The sequence below is a fragment of the Pelodiscus sinensis genome, chromosome 3 (genome assembly GCF_049634645.1).
Source record: "Pelodiscus sinensis isolate JC-2024 chromosome 3, ASM4963464v1, whole genome shotgun sequence".
NCBI classification, from domain to species: Eukaryota; Metazoa; Chordata; order Testudines; family Trionychidae; genus Pelodiscus; species Pelodiscus sinensis.
Genome location: NC_134713.1, coordinates 12,918,904 through 12,935,777, shown reverse-complemented (window position 1 = coordinate 12,935,777; position 16,874 = coordinate 12,918,904). Strand labels below are relative to the sequence as shown.

Below are 16,874 nucleotides of genomic sequence, written 5' to 3'. Positions count from 1 at the left end.
GGGGCACCTGGTGCTGGCCACTGTTGGCAGACAGGATACTGGGCTACATGGACCTTTGGTCTGACCCAGTATGGCCGTACTTATGTTCTTATATATTCCCTTAATCACTGCCAGCTCCCTACCAAACAGAACTGAGTTAGATGTAGCAAGATCAGGCACTTACAAGTGTCTTCTCTCATAATACAAGGGGAAAAGGGGGCATAGAATGAAAATATAAAGGAAGAAAGAATGGCAAATTGCTTAATTTTTTTTTAATTTACACAACAGACAGGTAAGCCTATGGAACCCTCAGTCAGAAGGTAACATCCAAGCCAAGAACTCAACAAGAGCCATAAAAAGGACTGGACATTTATATAGGTAAATGTCAACTACTATCCACTGTCTCTAAGTGCCTCACAATATTTCATGTATTTATCCTCACCCACATCTTATGTCACACACATATATCACCTGCAAAATGGTGATAAAACCATGGTACAGAAAGACTAAGGGACCTGCCCAAGGTTGCAGGAAGCCTGTGGCAGAGCACAGAATTTAACTGAAGCCTGCAAAATTTCAGGCTAGCACCCCAAGCATTGGGCATGCCTGACTCTACAATTAAGATATAAAAACTTAGCAATGATTTACAATGTTAGTGGGAATATAAACACAAAATTCAGGCATAAGACAATTTCAATTAAATGAGGATTAGGAAGACTGGATACTAGACTAGAGGGATCACCAGCCTGATCAGGCAAAGAATTTTTTTTAAAAAAATCAACAATGAATGGTAAGGCTGAAATACCTGTAATGTAGTGAAATATTAAACAGTTTGACCAGTAAAAAAATGGTTGCATACTCCAACCATATATATATTCCATTGTGCACTGCAATCAGGTGCTTTGTCCTCATTAACTGCAGAACTTTTCCCTTTCAGTACAGTATTGCCTATTACTACAGTAGAAAACAATCTTAGCCTCATTTTAAAAAAAAATCAAGAAATTAAAAATAACAAATGACATGATTCATGCACTTCTGTAGTTATTAATTGTATCAGAAGTACAAAAATATCACAAGTAAGGACATTTTTATTATTTCTACTTCAGAAATCAGGAAGTCTCACAAAAACATTGTGTGTGCGCGTGCGCACACAAAATTATAATAAAATGGTTTATTGCATCTCTTCAAATCATCTGTACTAGGAGATACTATTCTCTTTTTCCTCTCCCACTGCTTTGTGACAATCTAGAGAGATCATTTTGAATGGATGGTATCCATCACTGTTTTGTGTCTACTGAAGCTTACTTGAAATATGTTAGTTTTCAAAAAGCATAGGACTGATGTGCATTTCCCTTTTTAGTCCTACTATATACTAAGATACAGAAAAGCAGAGAGAACATCAAATTCACCTTTCTTGAAAAGGGGATCTTAAATGGAGGTGTTGAGAGATCTAATGAATTACATCTGTAAGATCCTAGGGCAGAAGATTTTCTAATTACCAAGGGATTTTTTTCCCCAACAGAGATATTAAAAATATGGTTTTAATTTGGATTCTCAAACCAAAACAGCATGCCCAAATATGGGCTCCCACAAACCTTATCTTGCTTTTTCTCCTCTGAATCATTACTGGATAATCTCGTTTTAAGTTTCACTGAACCTTCTTTAAAGATATCTCCAAACCCAACACCTCGGATTTTCTTTGGTTGTGCTATTGATCCAGCTCCAGGTTCATTTCCATTCCCTGGAGAGGTCACAGGTGAAGAAGAGCCAGTGAAAACAGACTCTAAAAATTTGAGAGAAAATGGTTATTGTATGAATAGTAATACTGGCATTTATTAATTCATTAGTCAGTCTGGAAATTAAATCAGGAAATTGTATCCTCTGGTCTTGCCAAATAGTCCTTAGAATTGCAGTTTCATCCTTAAGTTCACACATTTTCTGCTAGCTAGATATTTAGGAAGACACTACATCTGTGAAGCATTTCAAGACAGTTTACAACTACACTACTTCTACACCAAATGTAAACTGGTAGCCCTTAAGAACAATCAAGCAATCAGATCACTGATTTTTGACCTGACTTCTCAAACATCAGCCAGAAGGCAATGAGACCCGAGTCATTTTCCACCAATTCTGATGAAATATGCTAATGTATCTTATTGACCTAGTATTTTTATGTGAACATGGTGTGCCAAATTTTACATGTGTTATTGATTTCAGCAGCAGTAGCTACTCAACTTGGAATTATTCTTATTTAATTCTTCCATGTTTGAATAGCCACAGCGAAAAGGCAATTGTGGCCTAATTAAACATTATAGAAAGGATATTTTCCATAAAAGTTGCTAAATTAATTTTTTTCACCAGCTCTCAAAACTACTAATAAAAATAAATCAATTTCACTTCAATTAGTATTGTTATTTTTAAAGAGCTAATTATGAACAGGTTAAAAATTATCTAGATTTTATTTTTATATTACTTTTCAATATCATTGAGTTCACCAGATGAAGTTGTCCATATGAGCAACACCATGGTAGTGAATAAATTGTAAATTTTCTTTAAATTACAGTTTACAGAAACTATACTAAGTGATTGCATTTCCTATAAACTATATACCTGCTTGGAGTCCCCATTAACAGAATAATGCTTTTCAGCTATTTAAGTCTACTACTGCATTCTCCTGGCCATGACCTATTACCACAAAACATTCAAATGTCTAGGATATTATCACTTTGGATGAAATCTGATCTGAGTTTATAGTTGTTAAGCTTTTAATATTAAAATGGGAAATTTATCAAGGATGCAAGACACAGCATAATGGGGATGTATCATACATTACGGTTAATGGTCATCAGAGAATCTAGCATCCCCTCCTCCTAAAATTCAACATTTCATGTGAAGTATCTTAAATTTCCACATTTATATTGCTTTAGGCCTATTACGAAGTCTATTCAGATTAAATTCTTAGTGCTAACTGGCCGTATCATAGCTGTCAGGATGGAGTGAGAAAAAACAACCCAAATACTTACTTCTTGACAAAGAAACTATACATGTAAGTCCCAATCCATGATTTAACTCTAAGCGTGCAAATACTCCTCATATTGGTGAAGTTATGCACTGGGACAAGTGTTTCCAGAATCAGGTCTTTCACATTACTTTTGTGATTGGAGTCATAAAGAGGAAAAAATGTTATGTAACAACATTTTTGTGAGGTTCTCAAATTATTTCTTTGTTGCCAAAGTTCTACTTGTGCAGTCCCTGCCCTCACAGGGTATGTCTACACCGCAAAGTTATTTCGAAATAACAGCTATTATTTGGAAATAACTTTACTAGTGTCTACACAGCCAAACCGCTATTTCGAAATTAATTCAAAATAGCGGAGCGCTTATTTTGAATTTGGTAAGCCTAAGTCCATGAGGAATAATGCCAAATTAGAAATAACACTGTAGTGTAGACATAACTACACAGCTTACAATCTATGTAACTTTCCTTTCACTATTGTTGTAGCTTTCCAAAACTAAATTCCTGAAGTAAGTGACTATAAGAGCACTGTACTCTAAATATGATGGGTTACATGATGGATTGTTACCTGCATCATCCAGGACTTCTTGTGTTTCTCCATCGTCTGTCAATTCTAATTCTTTTACAAAGTTTGAAGGAAATAATCCTGACTTGCCATTTAGTGATCCACTCCACCAGCCTTCTTCTACCTATAAAAAGAGTTATTTCTCATATTAGTACAAAAGCAAAGGGAAACAAACTCACTGCTACTGCAACCAACAGGAGGCACTAGCTAAAAGTAGGAATTCAAATTATATCACAAGACACTATAAATACACAGTATGAAGCTAGCAAATATTTTGCAAAACTTCAACAAAATTTAGAATGAAGACAATTGAAGGATACAATGTCAGCCACATCTCAAGAAATGTGTTTTATCACTAATTTTCTCAGCACAGCAATTATTCTACAGTATAAGAAGGAACCCACATCACTTACTCCTATTTTGAGTGGCAAAAAGGATGTGAAAGTGAAAGTGATAATCAGTGGACAATCTTTTTTTTCCTCTCTTTTCCCAAGTAGCATACTACAGGCATGCTGACTCCCAGTAATCAAGTAATCCACATGTAAAGGGAAGGAAAAGTATTAACTGGTTGTAAAACACAGATAAAAAAGTTCAGTGTTTTGCCATGGGAAAATATTAGTCCTGCTTAGGAGCAAAAGTCATTGGGACACCATTGTGAACTTTAATGCCCCTTGATTCTTGGTCCTTCTCACGGTATTCCAGATTATAGGGAGGATAAGGCATCAGTTATTTCATGGCACTCCAAAATTCAGCTGAGGTATCATTAAACTATTGAGGAAATAGTATAATTTAAAGCAGAACTTAAAATAGTGCAACATACTTAGGTGATAAAGAAATTTAAAAAAAATTGCTGGCATTATATGAAACACATGCTATCACAATCACTTTAAACATTTCAGAACTATAATATACATGATCGATTCTTTTTAAATGAGTGCCAGTTAAATACACCCCAAAAGTTAGTTTATTGTTTTGCTCTGTGGTTTGAAGATTTGTTTTACCTACAGAGGACAAAATGTAACAGGAAAAAATACTGACGTTGTTTACGTGGTATGCTTTAGTCTCATGTTTCAGGTTCTGTGCTTGATCTAAGGCATGCTTTTTAACTGAAAAATCATTTTCTTCATTTAAGTGGAAATATTTACAGTTTGAATGCAAAGACCATGACTGCCCTTTGGAGGACATGTTTGTGTGTGTCAGGATCATCTTTCTGACCAAAAGTCTCAGAGGGGTAACTGTGTTTCTTTGTAACTTTAAAAACAAGCCATCCTGTGACACCTTAGAGACTAACAAATATATTATATCATGAGCTTTCTGATGAAATGGCTTTTGCCCACAAAAGCTCATGATATATTTGTTAGTCTCTAAGGTTTCACAGGATGGCTCGTTTTTAAAGTTACAGACAAACACAGTTCTCAAATATGACTGCTCAATGAGATGACGACTATTTTTGGGTAGTCGATGTTAGGGTTTTTTCCCTTGTCACTGATCTGCACTTAAAATTCTAAAGCTATACCACACTGGTTTTATAAATCCGGGACCCATTGATTGACATATTCAAGATGGCATGTAAATAGAAACTGGTGTCCTGAGCCTGCTTATAAATGCTTCCAAATAGCAAAAGAAAGGAACTGTATGCCCAGTTATCACAATTTGCCAGTTTCCTCCTCAGGCCCCATTCAAATTTTGGCAATCCAAAGTGTACTTCAAGGAGAAGGTGATAGTGCACAGAAGTTTTATTCCTCAAGTGCAGTATTGGGTACAATACCATAGAGAAAGTTATTTACCTTATTGTTACTCAAGGTTCTTCAAGATGAATAATCATTATCCATATTCTATTGTGGGTACTGCACATGCTCCATGCATCTCGAGTAAGAGAAACATTGGTTCATGCCAGGCCCCCTCTCTCTCTTTACGTTGTTAACCAAGAAGTTAAAGGTCAGAGAAGACAGACTCTCTCTCCAGATCTTTCTCTACCACCACAAAACCAGGAATGATTCAAAGCAGAGAGGAACAAGAGGAAGTAAAAGAATATAAATAGGGACCCCACAGCTTGAATAACCTCCGAATAAAAGTACCTAATTTGCTCTTCTTCATGGAGTGCTGGTGCCTATTTATATTCAGTTGTGGGTGACTGTATCAGTCCTGAACTTAAGCATAATGTGTTGTAAACGTGTGGATCGAACTCCATTTAGCTGCTTTGCAAATGTCAATTAGAGGTATTTCCTGAAGCAATGGCATTAATGTTACCTGAGTTCTTGTAGAATGAGCCTGCACCCAATGAAGCAGAGGAACATTAGAGAACTGGCACTTGAGATGCATTTAGAGATCTTTAGATGATAGAGCTTGACCTCAAACTCTTCAAGTGATAAACAAATGGGGATATTTTCTGACTGGATTTGTTTATTGCAAGTAGCACACTTGGACGAAATTAAGTCTTTTCTTTTTCGGACTCTCATAGTTTTGGGAAAAACACAGGTAAGTGAATTGACAAGTTCACGTGAAACAAACTACTATGGAGGTGAATGGAAGATGCAAATGCAGTGAGATATGAAAGATGGTGCAAGACAGATCTGTTATCAGTGCTCCGAGCTTGCCCACCTCATGCATAAGGTGATGTCCACTAGGAAAGCAACCTTCGAAGATGTGAAACATGTAGCCAGTGATTAGATTAGAATGAAAGCTTTGTGAACACTGAAAAAAAAACAAGGTTTAAGTCCCACTTAGGAGTAAATTTCCTTACTGGTGGACAGGTTCTGATTAGACTCTTCCAGACCCTGTAGTCAGTGGATAGGCAAAAAACTGAGTAACCATGTGGAGTTGTGGTACATACTGATTTCTGCCAGGTAGAACCACAAAGAGTTGAGGGGGGGGGAGGACACTGTTTTAAGGGAAAGAGGATAGTCGAGAATACGTAAGGGGAATACCTTCACAGCTTTTGGGAACATACATTTCAGTGGCATCCACATAAGAAACATTTCCACTTGGTTAAGACTTGGCCTACAGTCGAAAATTAAGTCGGCATAATACATCGCTCAAGCATTTGCAAAATCAATACCTGTGAATGGCATAGTTGAACAAACCCAAGTCCTGTGTAGATAGTGCTAGACTGATGGAATCATTCCTCAGCCAACCTAGTTATTGCCTCTCAGGAAGGTGGATTACCTTGGCCAATGAGAGAATCCAACATAGAGAGCGTATACACCTAAGCACTGCCATGCTGTCTTCAACAACAAAAAATCCTGACTTTTGAAATAACATGCATGATTCTGGCAAGAAATTTAATTATGAATTTGAATTCTACCATGTGAAAAAATAGCTGTATTTGCTTTGATAAGATACTAAGTAGCTATGAAGTTTGATATTATTTAATCTTAAAAATTTAGCTAATCAAGGCTCTGCTTTCCATTTCATATAATCTTTTTCTGTTCTGAAATTATATTAATGCCCAGATTACAAAAGATTTAGTTTCAATTCAATCACTGATACAACATGAAACAATTTAAAAGACTTTCTGTGCCAAATATAGTACATACATTTGTGACATGTTAACAAAAATAATTTAACATAGGTTGTATTATTTCTGGACATGTGGAACATTAGAAAAGTATCTTCAAAGGCAAAAAGTAGGTCACAAGAGGAGGACAGTCCTTTCCATTCATCCAGATCCTTTAAAAAAAAAAAAAAAAAAAAACCATACACCCACCCTTAAGATTCCCTACAGGAGTGCTGTCCACAATTCCCAAAAATGTGAGGTACAGAAATGTGAACTCCACTTCTTGTTTCTAGCTAAGCTCACCTCTTCCTCTCTCAGGTGATGGCATAACTTAGTAATAGTCAGTATAATAGGGCGGTATAAAAACATGAACAGAATATTTTTCTTTCCTGGTTAAATTCCTGCCTCTGCCAGGTACAGAATCACAAATCAACAATCAGATGTGTGGTTAAATCAAGTGGATGTTACAAGAATTATAGCCCTAAAAAGCCAAACCTTCTCTGTCTAAACATCTAACTTGTCATGCATCTCTCACTGAAATATAAAATCCACGTAAATTGACTCCCAATTAGCCAAGTTTTTTGTGTTTTGTTTTTTGTTATTCCCATGAAAAATTTGGATATTTGGAATTTTACAGCATCACAGTTGCATGCAGCAGGTCCAGAAGTGACCACAAGAGGGAGATGCTCTATTACTACAGTCACTAAACTCCATCAGTACACTGGGGAAGTTACTTGGAAACACTCAAACATGGCCACTGCAACAAAAACTTGGATAAAAATACAGATTTTCAGATGCCTTAACAGAGGAGAAACTGACCTAAGCAAGCAGTTCACTTCCAACCTTCAGTCAAAAACAATCCTGTTGTGCTGCTAATAAAACTGACCAATTGTAAGCATGTATATTGTTCGGAACATTGATGTTACATAATTTAAATCAAATGATCCATTAGCCACACATTTAAAAATATCAGCTCACTACTGAAAGGCAGATACTGGGCTAGATGGACTTTTGATCCGATCCAATACGGCCGCTGTTATATTTGCTCTTAAATGAATGAGTGTGCAATGACAGGACTTCCCAAGCTGATCCCAGGTTCTGGGGAAATGCTGCGGGGAGCCCAGGATCAGCTGGAAAGTCTCCAGCTGATCCCAGGCTCTGCGACTGCCCTTTTGAAAGGTGCACAGGTGGCATTTTAAAGGTGCAGTCACCAAACAGCTGATCCACGGATCAGCTGTGCAGCGGCTGCCCCTTTGAAGAGCCACCTGGAGTACTCACTCTGAAGTTCTCCTTCCCCCACTTTGCGGTCTCTATGAAATAGAAGCAGCAAAAGGGGGATATCGACTAGTTGACTATTCAAAATACCATCCAATAGTCAACTAGTCCTTTACATCGTTAAGCAGAAGTAATAAATATTACTACAGAGAAGGTCCCAGACAATTAATTTACCATCTAGTTTAGCTTAGATGATAAGCAGTTTGGGGAAGGGTTGTCTTTTAGGTTTGTGTTTGTACAGGACCTAGCACAATGTATGAGATTGGAGGCTCCTAAGCAGTATGGTTATACAAATAAAATAATAATAATGATGAATAAGGGTAACAGAGAAAAAATGAGGAAACAAAGGGCTTGCAACAGGAAGATTATACTCAGTTTAAGCATATGCATTTTAAACATGAACAAACACTTTTTAAACAGAATAATTACTGAAGCTCTTCTGACAGCCACTGGGAAGAGAGATCTCTTGAGAGATTCAATCTGGCATAGTTTATGTTTTCTAATACAAACAAGCGGTAAGCCAGCTGCTTGAGTCCTGGATCCTGACCTGTACTCAGGCTTGTGTAAGACAGCCGCTTGAGTCCTGTGTTTGTCATCGGTGCTCAGGCCTGTAAGTACAAATCTAGTGGCTCCATCCAAACTGGATGCCCGGAGAGCAGGGCAGGCAGTGATACAAACACTGTCCCACAGTCAATAAACCCCAGACCTTGGTTCAGGGCAGGCAGCAGAGCAAAGCAGCCCTGCAATTAGTGAGGCTCCAGCCCCAGTTCAGGACAGGGCAGCAAACAGAGGCAGTTTCAAAGTTAGTATGGCCTAGGCTTTGTTCAGGGCGGGGCACGCAAACAAACACTGTTCTCCAAGCACAAGCGGGTAGGGGGAGACTGCCACTTGATATGTGGAGTGGCAGGGGGACCCCACTACTAGACTTTATCCTTGCCCAGGGCCCTAGCAGTGGCAGCTCTGGCTGCCACTGGGGAACCGGCCGGCAACACGCTGACACACTCTAGAATGTTATGAGATCAGCCTGACTGTGGTCAGCTTTTCCTGGGCCACTGCTTATCTTCCCCTCATCGTCTACCTGGCTCCACGCTGGCTGCTGGTTCTCAGGGTCATGGTAGTCTGAACCTTTGGGCAGGGTGTAGAAGGTCTCCTCTTTCAAGGAAGGGCCTATCCCTCTGGGCCAGTCCTCAGCCTCTCCAAGCTCCTCAGGGCCCTCCTAGCTTGAGAGCTCAGGGCAGGCTTCTCCTTCCTCTGGCAGCTGAGACCCTACTGAGCTCCTGGGCTGGGCTTTTATCCTCCCTACCTTGCCCTTTGGCTTCTGCAGAGTCAAAGGGGCAGGACACGGCTTGGCCCACGTGGGCTCAGAGAGGGGTCCTTCCCTCTCGGGGTCAATGAGCGGCCACCCCTGCTCACTAAACATGCACATGTCCACAGAATTCTCTCTAGCCTCAGAGAGAAAAATTAAGTTATTGTCATTTACACTGTATCTTCTGTCACAAGATTTACCACAGAGCACTTTGTCCCTTAGGGAAATCAGCAACTTATAAGGTAAAACTGTTGGGCATGTTTACATTTGTGATGGTTTCCTGACATAGTTCACATTGCTGGTCTTGCATACAGTTTTGCACCAAACATCACCAAGTTCATTCTTTGTCAGCTTTATCCTAAATTACATTAGAATTATCACCAACACAGCTCTACAGAAGTGTCCTGCTGCATGATTGGTGAAACACAGCTACCAGCTACTCTACAGTTTTTCTGGATATTGAACTCTTTAGGAGATCCGGAAGAAAAAAAAAAATCAAAGATGATGTTGACAGTAGTCCTTGCAGCAGCCACCACATTTACAGAATCACCCCTCCCATCAGTTCAGGATCATTAGATCACTTGGAAACCTGATGAACCATATGATGAATGACAGTGACTACTATATATCTGAACAGAGACAGCTGAAGAATTCCAGGAAAAAAAATATCAAGTAACTTGTTTAAATACTGTCGTTGATCTTTTACATTCTATAAAGGCTGCTAAGTACGATTCATGGTATCCTGTGAAACTAAGAATTCAGATCTTGGCATCAAAGGTTTAGAACTGCAATTTCTTAAACATTTCACTATTAACATCAATGAAAGATGCCTGTTGAATGAACAATATTCTCTGTGTTGACAAATAATTTATCAGTGTTTATACCTAAGTATTAATTATGCATTAAAAATATGAGATTTGCCTGGAGCAGTGAACACTTCTTAGGTATTGTGATTTTAGAAATCGCTAAGCCACAATCTGTTAAAGCACTTCCGCTCCTTATTCAAAATTATCTAAATATATACAGGGTTAAGTTTCATTGACCTGTAATATGTGAAATCATGAGAATTTCTCTGTGTTCTGGATATATAAGGCCCTTTTTTTGCAACATGTGCTATTCTGGAGAGGCTATCAGTTCTCAGGTAACAGTTCACACTTATCTGAAGAACTAGAGACACATCAAACTGCATATTAAAAATAGCCAATAAAACACAAGTGGCCCCCATATAATATATTATCTGAGTGCCTCCCAAGTGCCTAAAAATGGAAGGGAAAGTAAAGTCTCCCTTCCCTCCTTTGTAGCCTTTGGGAGAAACAGCTAGAAAAGCATGTGCAGGTTTGAGAAAGTTGAACTGAAGAATAAGTTTTGCACCTAGCTCTGAAAATGGCTACTTCTGGGATCAGGCTTACCTTTTCCAAAAGGTTCTATGCTACAGTTCCTGCGAAAGTTCCTGTGTAGGGTGTCAGGCGGGAGCCAGTTGGCAAGGGGAGCCAGGATGGCAGCAGCCAGATGCCCCACAGACAGGGGCTGCTGCCGTGGAGCAGCCTCTGCCCATGGTGAGCCTACGCCAACTAGGAGCATCGTAGCCTCCCGTGTCCCCCCTCCCCCCACCTTCCCCGGACTGCTTCCTCTGATAGAGGCAGCAGCGCTGGAGGGAGAGGTGCAGGGGGACAGGCGGCACCATGAAGCCAGTATGGGGGGGACGGGGACAACTGGCTCCCTCCAGCACTGGCTCCTGCCTGCCCCCACCCTCACGGACTCTGTATTGGTTCCCAGCTACCCCCCTCATCCTACACACTGCTGCCTCTCTATTGGAAGCAGCAGCGTGGGGTGGGTGGAGGCAGATCCAGTGCTCATGGGGAACTGGGCACTGGCTCCCACCTCTTAACTGCGTTCTGTATTTAGTATGATAATGCTAAGAGAAGGCAATGGTGATCTGTATTGCCCAGGAATGGCTACCGGATTTGAACTACTGCACATTTGTTGGTAATTTGATTTGTTCAAGGGTTCAACAGTAAAAGTCTGGTGTAGGAACGCAACTTTCAACTAACCCTGACTGCTGTGTGAGAGCTCATAAGTTATCATACAGAAATAACATGAGTCCATCTAGCAAAATAACCTGCAGGCAAAGCTCACATGTACAACCATAAAGACATGCAAAGTATTTTTAGGACATTAATGTGTAATAGAACATGATTTACTAATGTAAATATTACTCCCTGAATAACTTATAGACTAGGCGTTTGTTAATTTAATATTTTACTATTCCTATGAGAGAAAAATCTCCAAACTAAAAATTTTAGAAACAGAAAATCATGCGTTCCTCACATTTTTGCAACATTTAAACCAAAAAAAGGTTTCACTTGGGCCAAAAGTGAGGGGATTAGTTATGTAATATAACTTACCTCTTCATTAATGTCAATAACATCCCCCACCTTGAGCTCCAGTTCATCCTCGTTCTGTGGAATATACTCAAACTGCACTTTACACTGCCGCTTCTTTAACTCTGGTGGAAGGGACATTATAAAAACAATTAAAATTAAACTGCCTATAATTGTGTATTTTTCCATATTCAAATCTTTGAAGGATCATATTTGAACATACACTTATAAATCACCCCAAGGAGCTAACTACAATTCCTTAGTTTCTAGTTTTCCAACTGTCCTCTTACATCAGTATAAATCCAGCTCTGAGCTAGATGACGGCTTCCGTTTGTAAGCTTTACAGTCTGCCAATTACATGGGAGTAAACATACTGTACTACCAATTACCAGCACACTAACAGAAAGCTTTATTGACATGACTGAGTCATAGATTAATAGTCCAATTATTTTCAAACTTCTTCTTATGAGAAGACTGCAACAATCAAAACAGCTGTCAGCTACCTGATACCTATAGTGCTGTTCCAGGCATTGGGAGTAATTCTGGTGCACACACATTTATTCATTTGAAGTTTTATGACGACATTCCTAAAGGCACCCATCTCTACAAAAATGTCATATGATCTGCAGGGCAATGAAATATTGCCAGTCTTTGCATGAAATAAACATACCTTGTTAGGCATTAATTTGGGGGGTAATGATATTGTTTTCCCTGTGCATTCTGAATCTGAACCTGATTTTAAAAAAGCATCCATGTCACTGGACTTCAATCAAAACTATCAAAACTCTCAAACAAACAGTCACTGACTCTAGGCAATAAAATTGTTTTCCCAGCTCCAAAATGTAAATCAGAATACGAAGCCTACAGTTTGATCAACATTAAGTGGCACAAAATGAAGCTAGGAAGAAAACATAACCCATTGATAGGATATTTCACAGAAGTTACACAACTATACAAATATTAAAGAACTGACAACATTATAGTAAAAGAAACTTGGAGGTTAGGTCCATCAATGGCTATTAGCCAGGATGGGTAGGAATGGTGTCCCTAGCCTCTGTCAGTGGCTGGGAATGGGTGATGGGAAAGGAACTGCTTGAAGATTCCCTGTTCTGTTCATTCCCTTTGGGGCATCTGGCATTGGCCACTAGCGGAAACCAAGATACAGTAAAACTCCAATAGTCTGGCATCAAAATGGCAAGAGCCTAATGAGTGAGCTTCAGCAAAAAATGAGTCACAAGGTAACAGCGGCAGCAGCTGAACTGAGCAAAAAGGGTAAAAAAAGGCTTTAAAAAACTAAAATATTACAGTATACTGTATACAGTATGTATAATAAAAAGGGTTAACACTACTTTATATACAGTATATAAAGTATACAGTATATATATAAGCAGCTTATAGTACCTCCTGATAGTCCAGCATATTTGATAATCCGGCACCACCTAGGTCCCATAGGTTCTGGATTATCGGAAGTCTACTGTACTGGGCTAGATGGACCTTGATCTGACCCAGTATGGCCGTTCTTATGTAAATCTCAAGCAGCTTGCACTAGCCCCACAAACCAAATTTGTACATCTCAAGATTATAGTTTTTCAAATTAATATTGAAATGACACTACTGTAGATGTCTTGATGGTTTCTTCTTTTCCACTGAAAGTTTTTCAGCGTAAATTTTCTAAGGCAATTTCTACCTTGAATGAATATTTCATGCTTGAATGAATATTAGCAGCAGTGTTGTATATGTGATACAGGAAGTAACTGTCCTATTTTACTAAGCATTGGTGATGCCTCAGCTAGAGTACAGCGTCCAGGTTTGGGCCCCACACTTTAAAAATGTGGACAAACAGGCGAGTGTAACCAGAGTTAAGGGGGGGGAAAAAAGATTTAGAAAAATCTGACCTATAAGAGAATGTTTAAAAAAAATGGGCATGATTAGTCTTGAGAAAAGACAACTAAGAGGGGGACCTGCTAACAACCTTCAGAGATATGACGAGCTGTTATAAAGAGGACGGTAACCAGTTCTCCGTATCTACTGAGGTAGAGCAAGTAATAAGATTAATCTGCAGCAAAGGAGATTTAGGTTAGATATTGAAGAAAACTTTCCCACTATAAGGATGGTTAACAGGAAACAGTTTAAAAGGAAAGTTGGGGAAACCATATAATAAAAGGTTTTTAAGGACAAGTTAGACAAACACCTGTCAGGTATGGTCTACATATACTTGGTCCTGCCTCAACAGAATGGACTAAAACTATGGCCTCTTAAGATCCCTTCCAGCTCTACATTTGATGATTTTATTATTATTTGTATTCTAGTACTGCCCTCCTACTGATGGACACTGTCACCACAGAAAAACAATTCCTGACACCAAGACCAAATTTAAGAGAGCATATTAAAGCCATGGGGCAACAATCTTTATTTACATGATACACGTTGCCTTTTGGTTTCTAAAGTACACAGTTGCTACACTTGCCTATCCCTACCTCTATACCTCAGAAGGAGAAAAGCTATGTGACTTGAAAATAAAACCTTAAAAGTTCGTTTTCCTGTTGAAATGATCTAAAAGTGGCCTTAGATTACAGAACTGCCCAAAATTCCCAACTAGGACTGATAACCTATTACATGAAGGGACATACAACTCCATAGGAAAACATTTATAATTTGATAGAGAAGACAAATAAGCAATATGTTCAAGATCTGTATACTCTGGGTTACTTGCTAAAATATCTTCCCTAATCTGCCCTATTTCCCTACCAATTCAGTGCCCCAGCAAATCTGTGCCATGGGTACCAGCACATATACCCCATTGGCCAGAAATAGGTTATGGTTTAGCCCAAGAATGTGTTTAAAAGATACCCACATGCATCCCAATCAATGAGTGTTCTTGTGCTACTTACTGATTACTGAAATGTACAAGAGCCTTGTTGGCCTCTCCTGCCTTGTCACTATCATTCCAGGCAGCTTCAGTTGCCCTCCTGTCAGAATGAGGGCATGTGACTACATGTGCTTTGTGAGCACCATTGGTCAGGAACAGGGGCCAGCAAGAATTAAAGAAACTAGTTGAATGTGTGGTCAATGCTACATAGTTCCACCACTCCACTTAATGGTACAGAGCTAAAGAGGCTAATTGGTATAGAAGGGAGCAGTTTGTTATGTTTTGGTGGTGTACTAGAACTTCATGTAATTTCCTAGATGAATCATTACTGTAATAGTGGTCTCCAAACTCTGGGGAACACCCCTCACAGGGGCATGGAGGAACATTCAGGTAGGCGCAGCAGAGCTCAGATCAGCCCCCAAATGAGGTGCAGAGGGAGCGCTTCTTGATTAAATACATGCATCATGTTAGGAATTAATTTGAGGGTAATGATAGTATTTGTTTTGCCTGAACAATATGGCCCCCAATCCCGGTCCACAGCTCAACCCAGCTCCCATCTTCTGACTTGGCTCCTGAAGGGAAGCACTGACAGAGAGAGGAGGGACAAAAAGTTGCTCTGAGAAAAAAAAAGTTTCCACTCAACTTGAGAGCTATTTCACCAGTAAAAAGTCATAGATAGGAAATACAGGACTAAATTTTTAGTTAAAATTAGCCTTTATTCTAACATTTTATAGCCATACACATTATTCACATGTATTACAGTCTTCCAAGGATGGAAGATACTACTATGTAAATGTTGATGACATTTTGCTCAATTTCAAAAATATTTTAACTTAGTACAATAGACCGTCTTAAATAATATGACCCCAAGCATGATCCTGTCTCACAAAAGAACTCTTTGTTTGATCTGCAGATTCTTTAGCATATTACCATATAAGGATTTGAGCTTAATTAGTCTTCAGAAGAGAAGAGTGAGAGGGGACTTGGTAGCAGCCTTCAACTACCTGAAGGGAAGTTCCAAAGAGGATGAAGAGATGCTGTTCTCAGTAGCGACGGATGACAAAATGAGGAGCAATGGTCTCAAGTTACAGTGGGGGAGGTCTAGGGTGGATATTAGGAAAAAATATTTCACTAGGAGAGTGGTGAAGCAATGGAATGGGTTACTTAGGGAGGTGGTGGAATCTCCATCCCTAGAGGTTTTTAAGTCTGGGCTTGACAAAGCCCTGGCTGGGATGATTTACTTGGGACTGGTCCTGCTTTGGGCAGGGGGCTGGACTCAATGACCTCCTAAAGTCTCTTTCAGCCCTAGGATTCTATGATGCTATTATTCTAACAACTTCACTTCATTGGGTAAGAGAAGCAATGATGAAGAACACATGCCATCAGAGAGCAATGCAAAGTCAAAATACATTTGAGCTCTTTTAATTAAATTGAGATTCTCTCCTTTGAACAACTTCACAAAGGTCTAGACAGTCTGGCAGTAAAAAAGTTAAAGACAGTTAACATAGAAACTCAGAGTCACTAGGTGAAATTAGGAGGTAGCAGGTTTAAAACAAATAAAAGGATGTTTTTCTTCACGCAGCACAGTCAACCTGTGAAATTCCTTGCCAGAGAGGTTGTGAAGACCTGAACTCTAACAGGGTCCAAGAAAGAACCAGATAAATTCATGGAGGTTAGGTTCATCAGTACTTAGTAGCCAAGCAACGGTGTCCCTAGCCTTTGTCAGGGGCTGGAAATGGATGACAGGAGAGGGATCACGTAAGGATTACCTGTTCTGTTCATTCCCTCTGGGGCATCTGGCACTGGCCACTGTCAGAAGACAGGATATTGGGCTAGACGGACCTTTGGTCTGACACAGTATGGCTGTTCTTATGTTCTTAGGATAGTAAGATATACAAGGTGGTGGCTTAAGAGACCCAGTAACAGCTATGCTCAGAGAAGGACTAAATTCCTTTGAGGGAAGGCATACTGTTACTTAGTCACCAGGA

The 16,874-nt window shown here is 39.4% G+C and overlaps 1 protein-coding gene across 6 annotated transcripts in view; it reads right to left on the bottom strand.

The window, feature by feature from the left end:
* Positions 1 to 16,874, bottom strand: part of CD2AP (CD2 associated protein) — a 138,200-nt gene that overhangs the window by 67,180 nt on the left and 54,146 nt on the right. For 5 of the 6 annotated variants that reach the window (XM_075923392.1, XM_075923390.1, XM_075923391.1 and 2 more), the window contains 3 exons: positions 12,042 to 12,142; positions 3,563 to 3,683; positions 1,575 to 1,762 (listed from right to left, as the gene is read on the bottom strand). In XM_075923392.1, coding sequence (XP_075779507.1) covers positions 1,575 to 1,762; positions 3,563 to 3,683; positions 12,042 to 12,142 — 410 coding nt within the window. The remainder of the gene's footprint in view (positions 1 to 1,574; positions 1,763 to 3,562; positions 3,684 to 12,041; positions 12,143 to 16,874) is intronic. The other variant, XM_075923393.1, reaches the window with a different exon arrangement.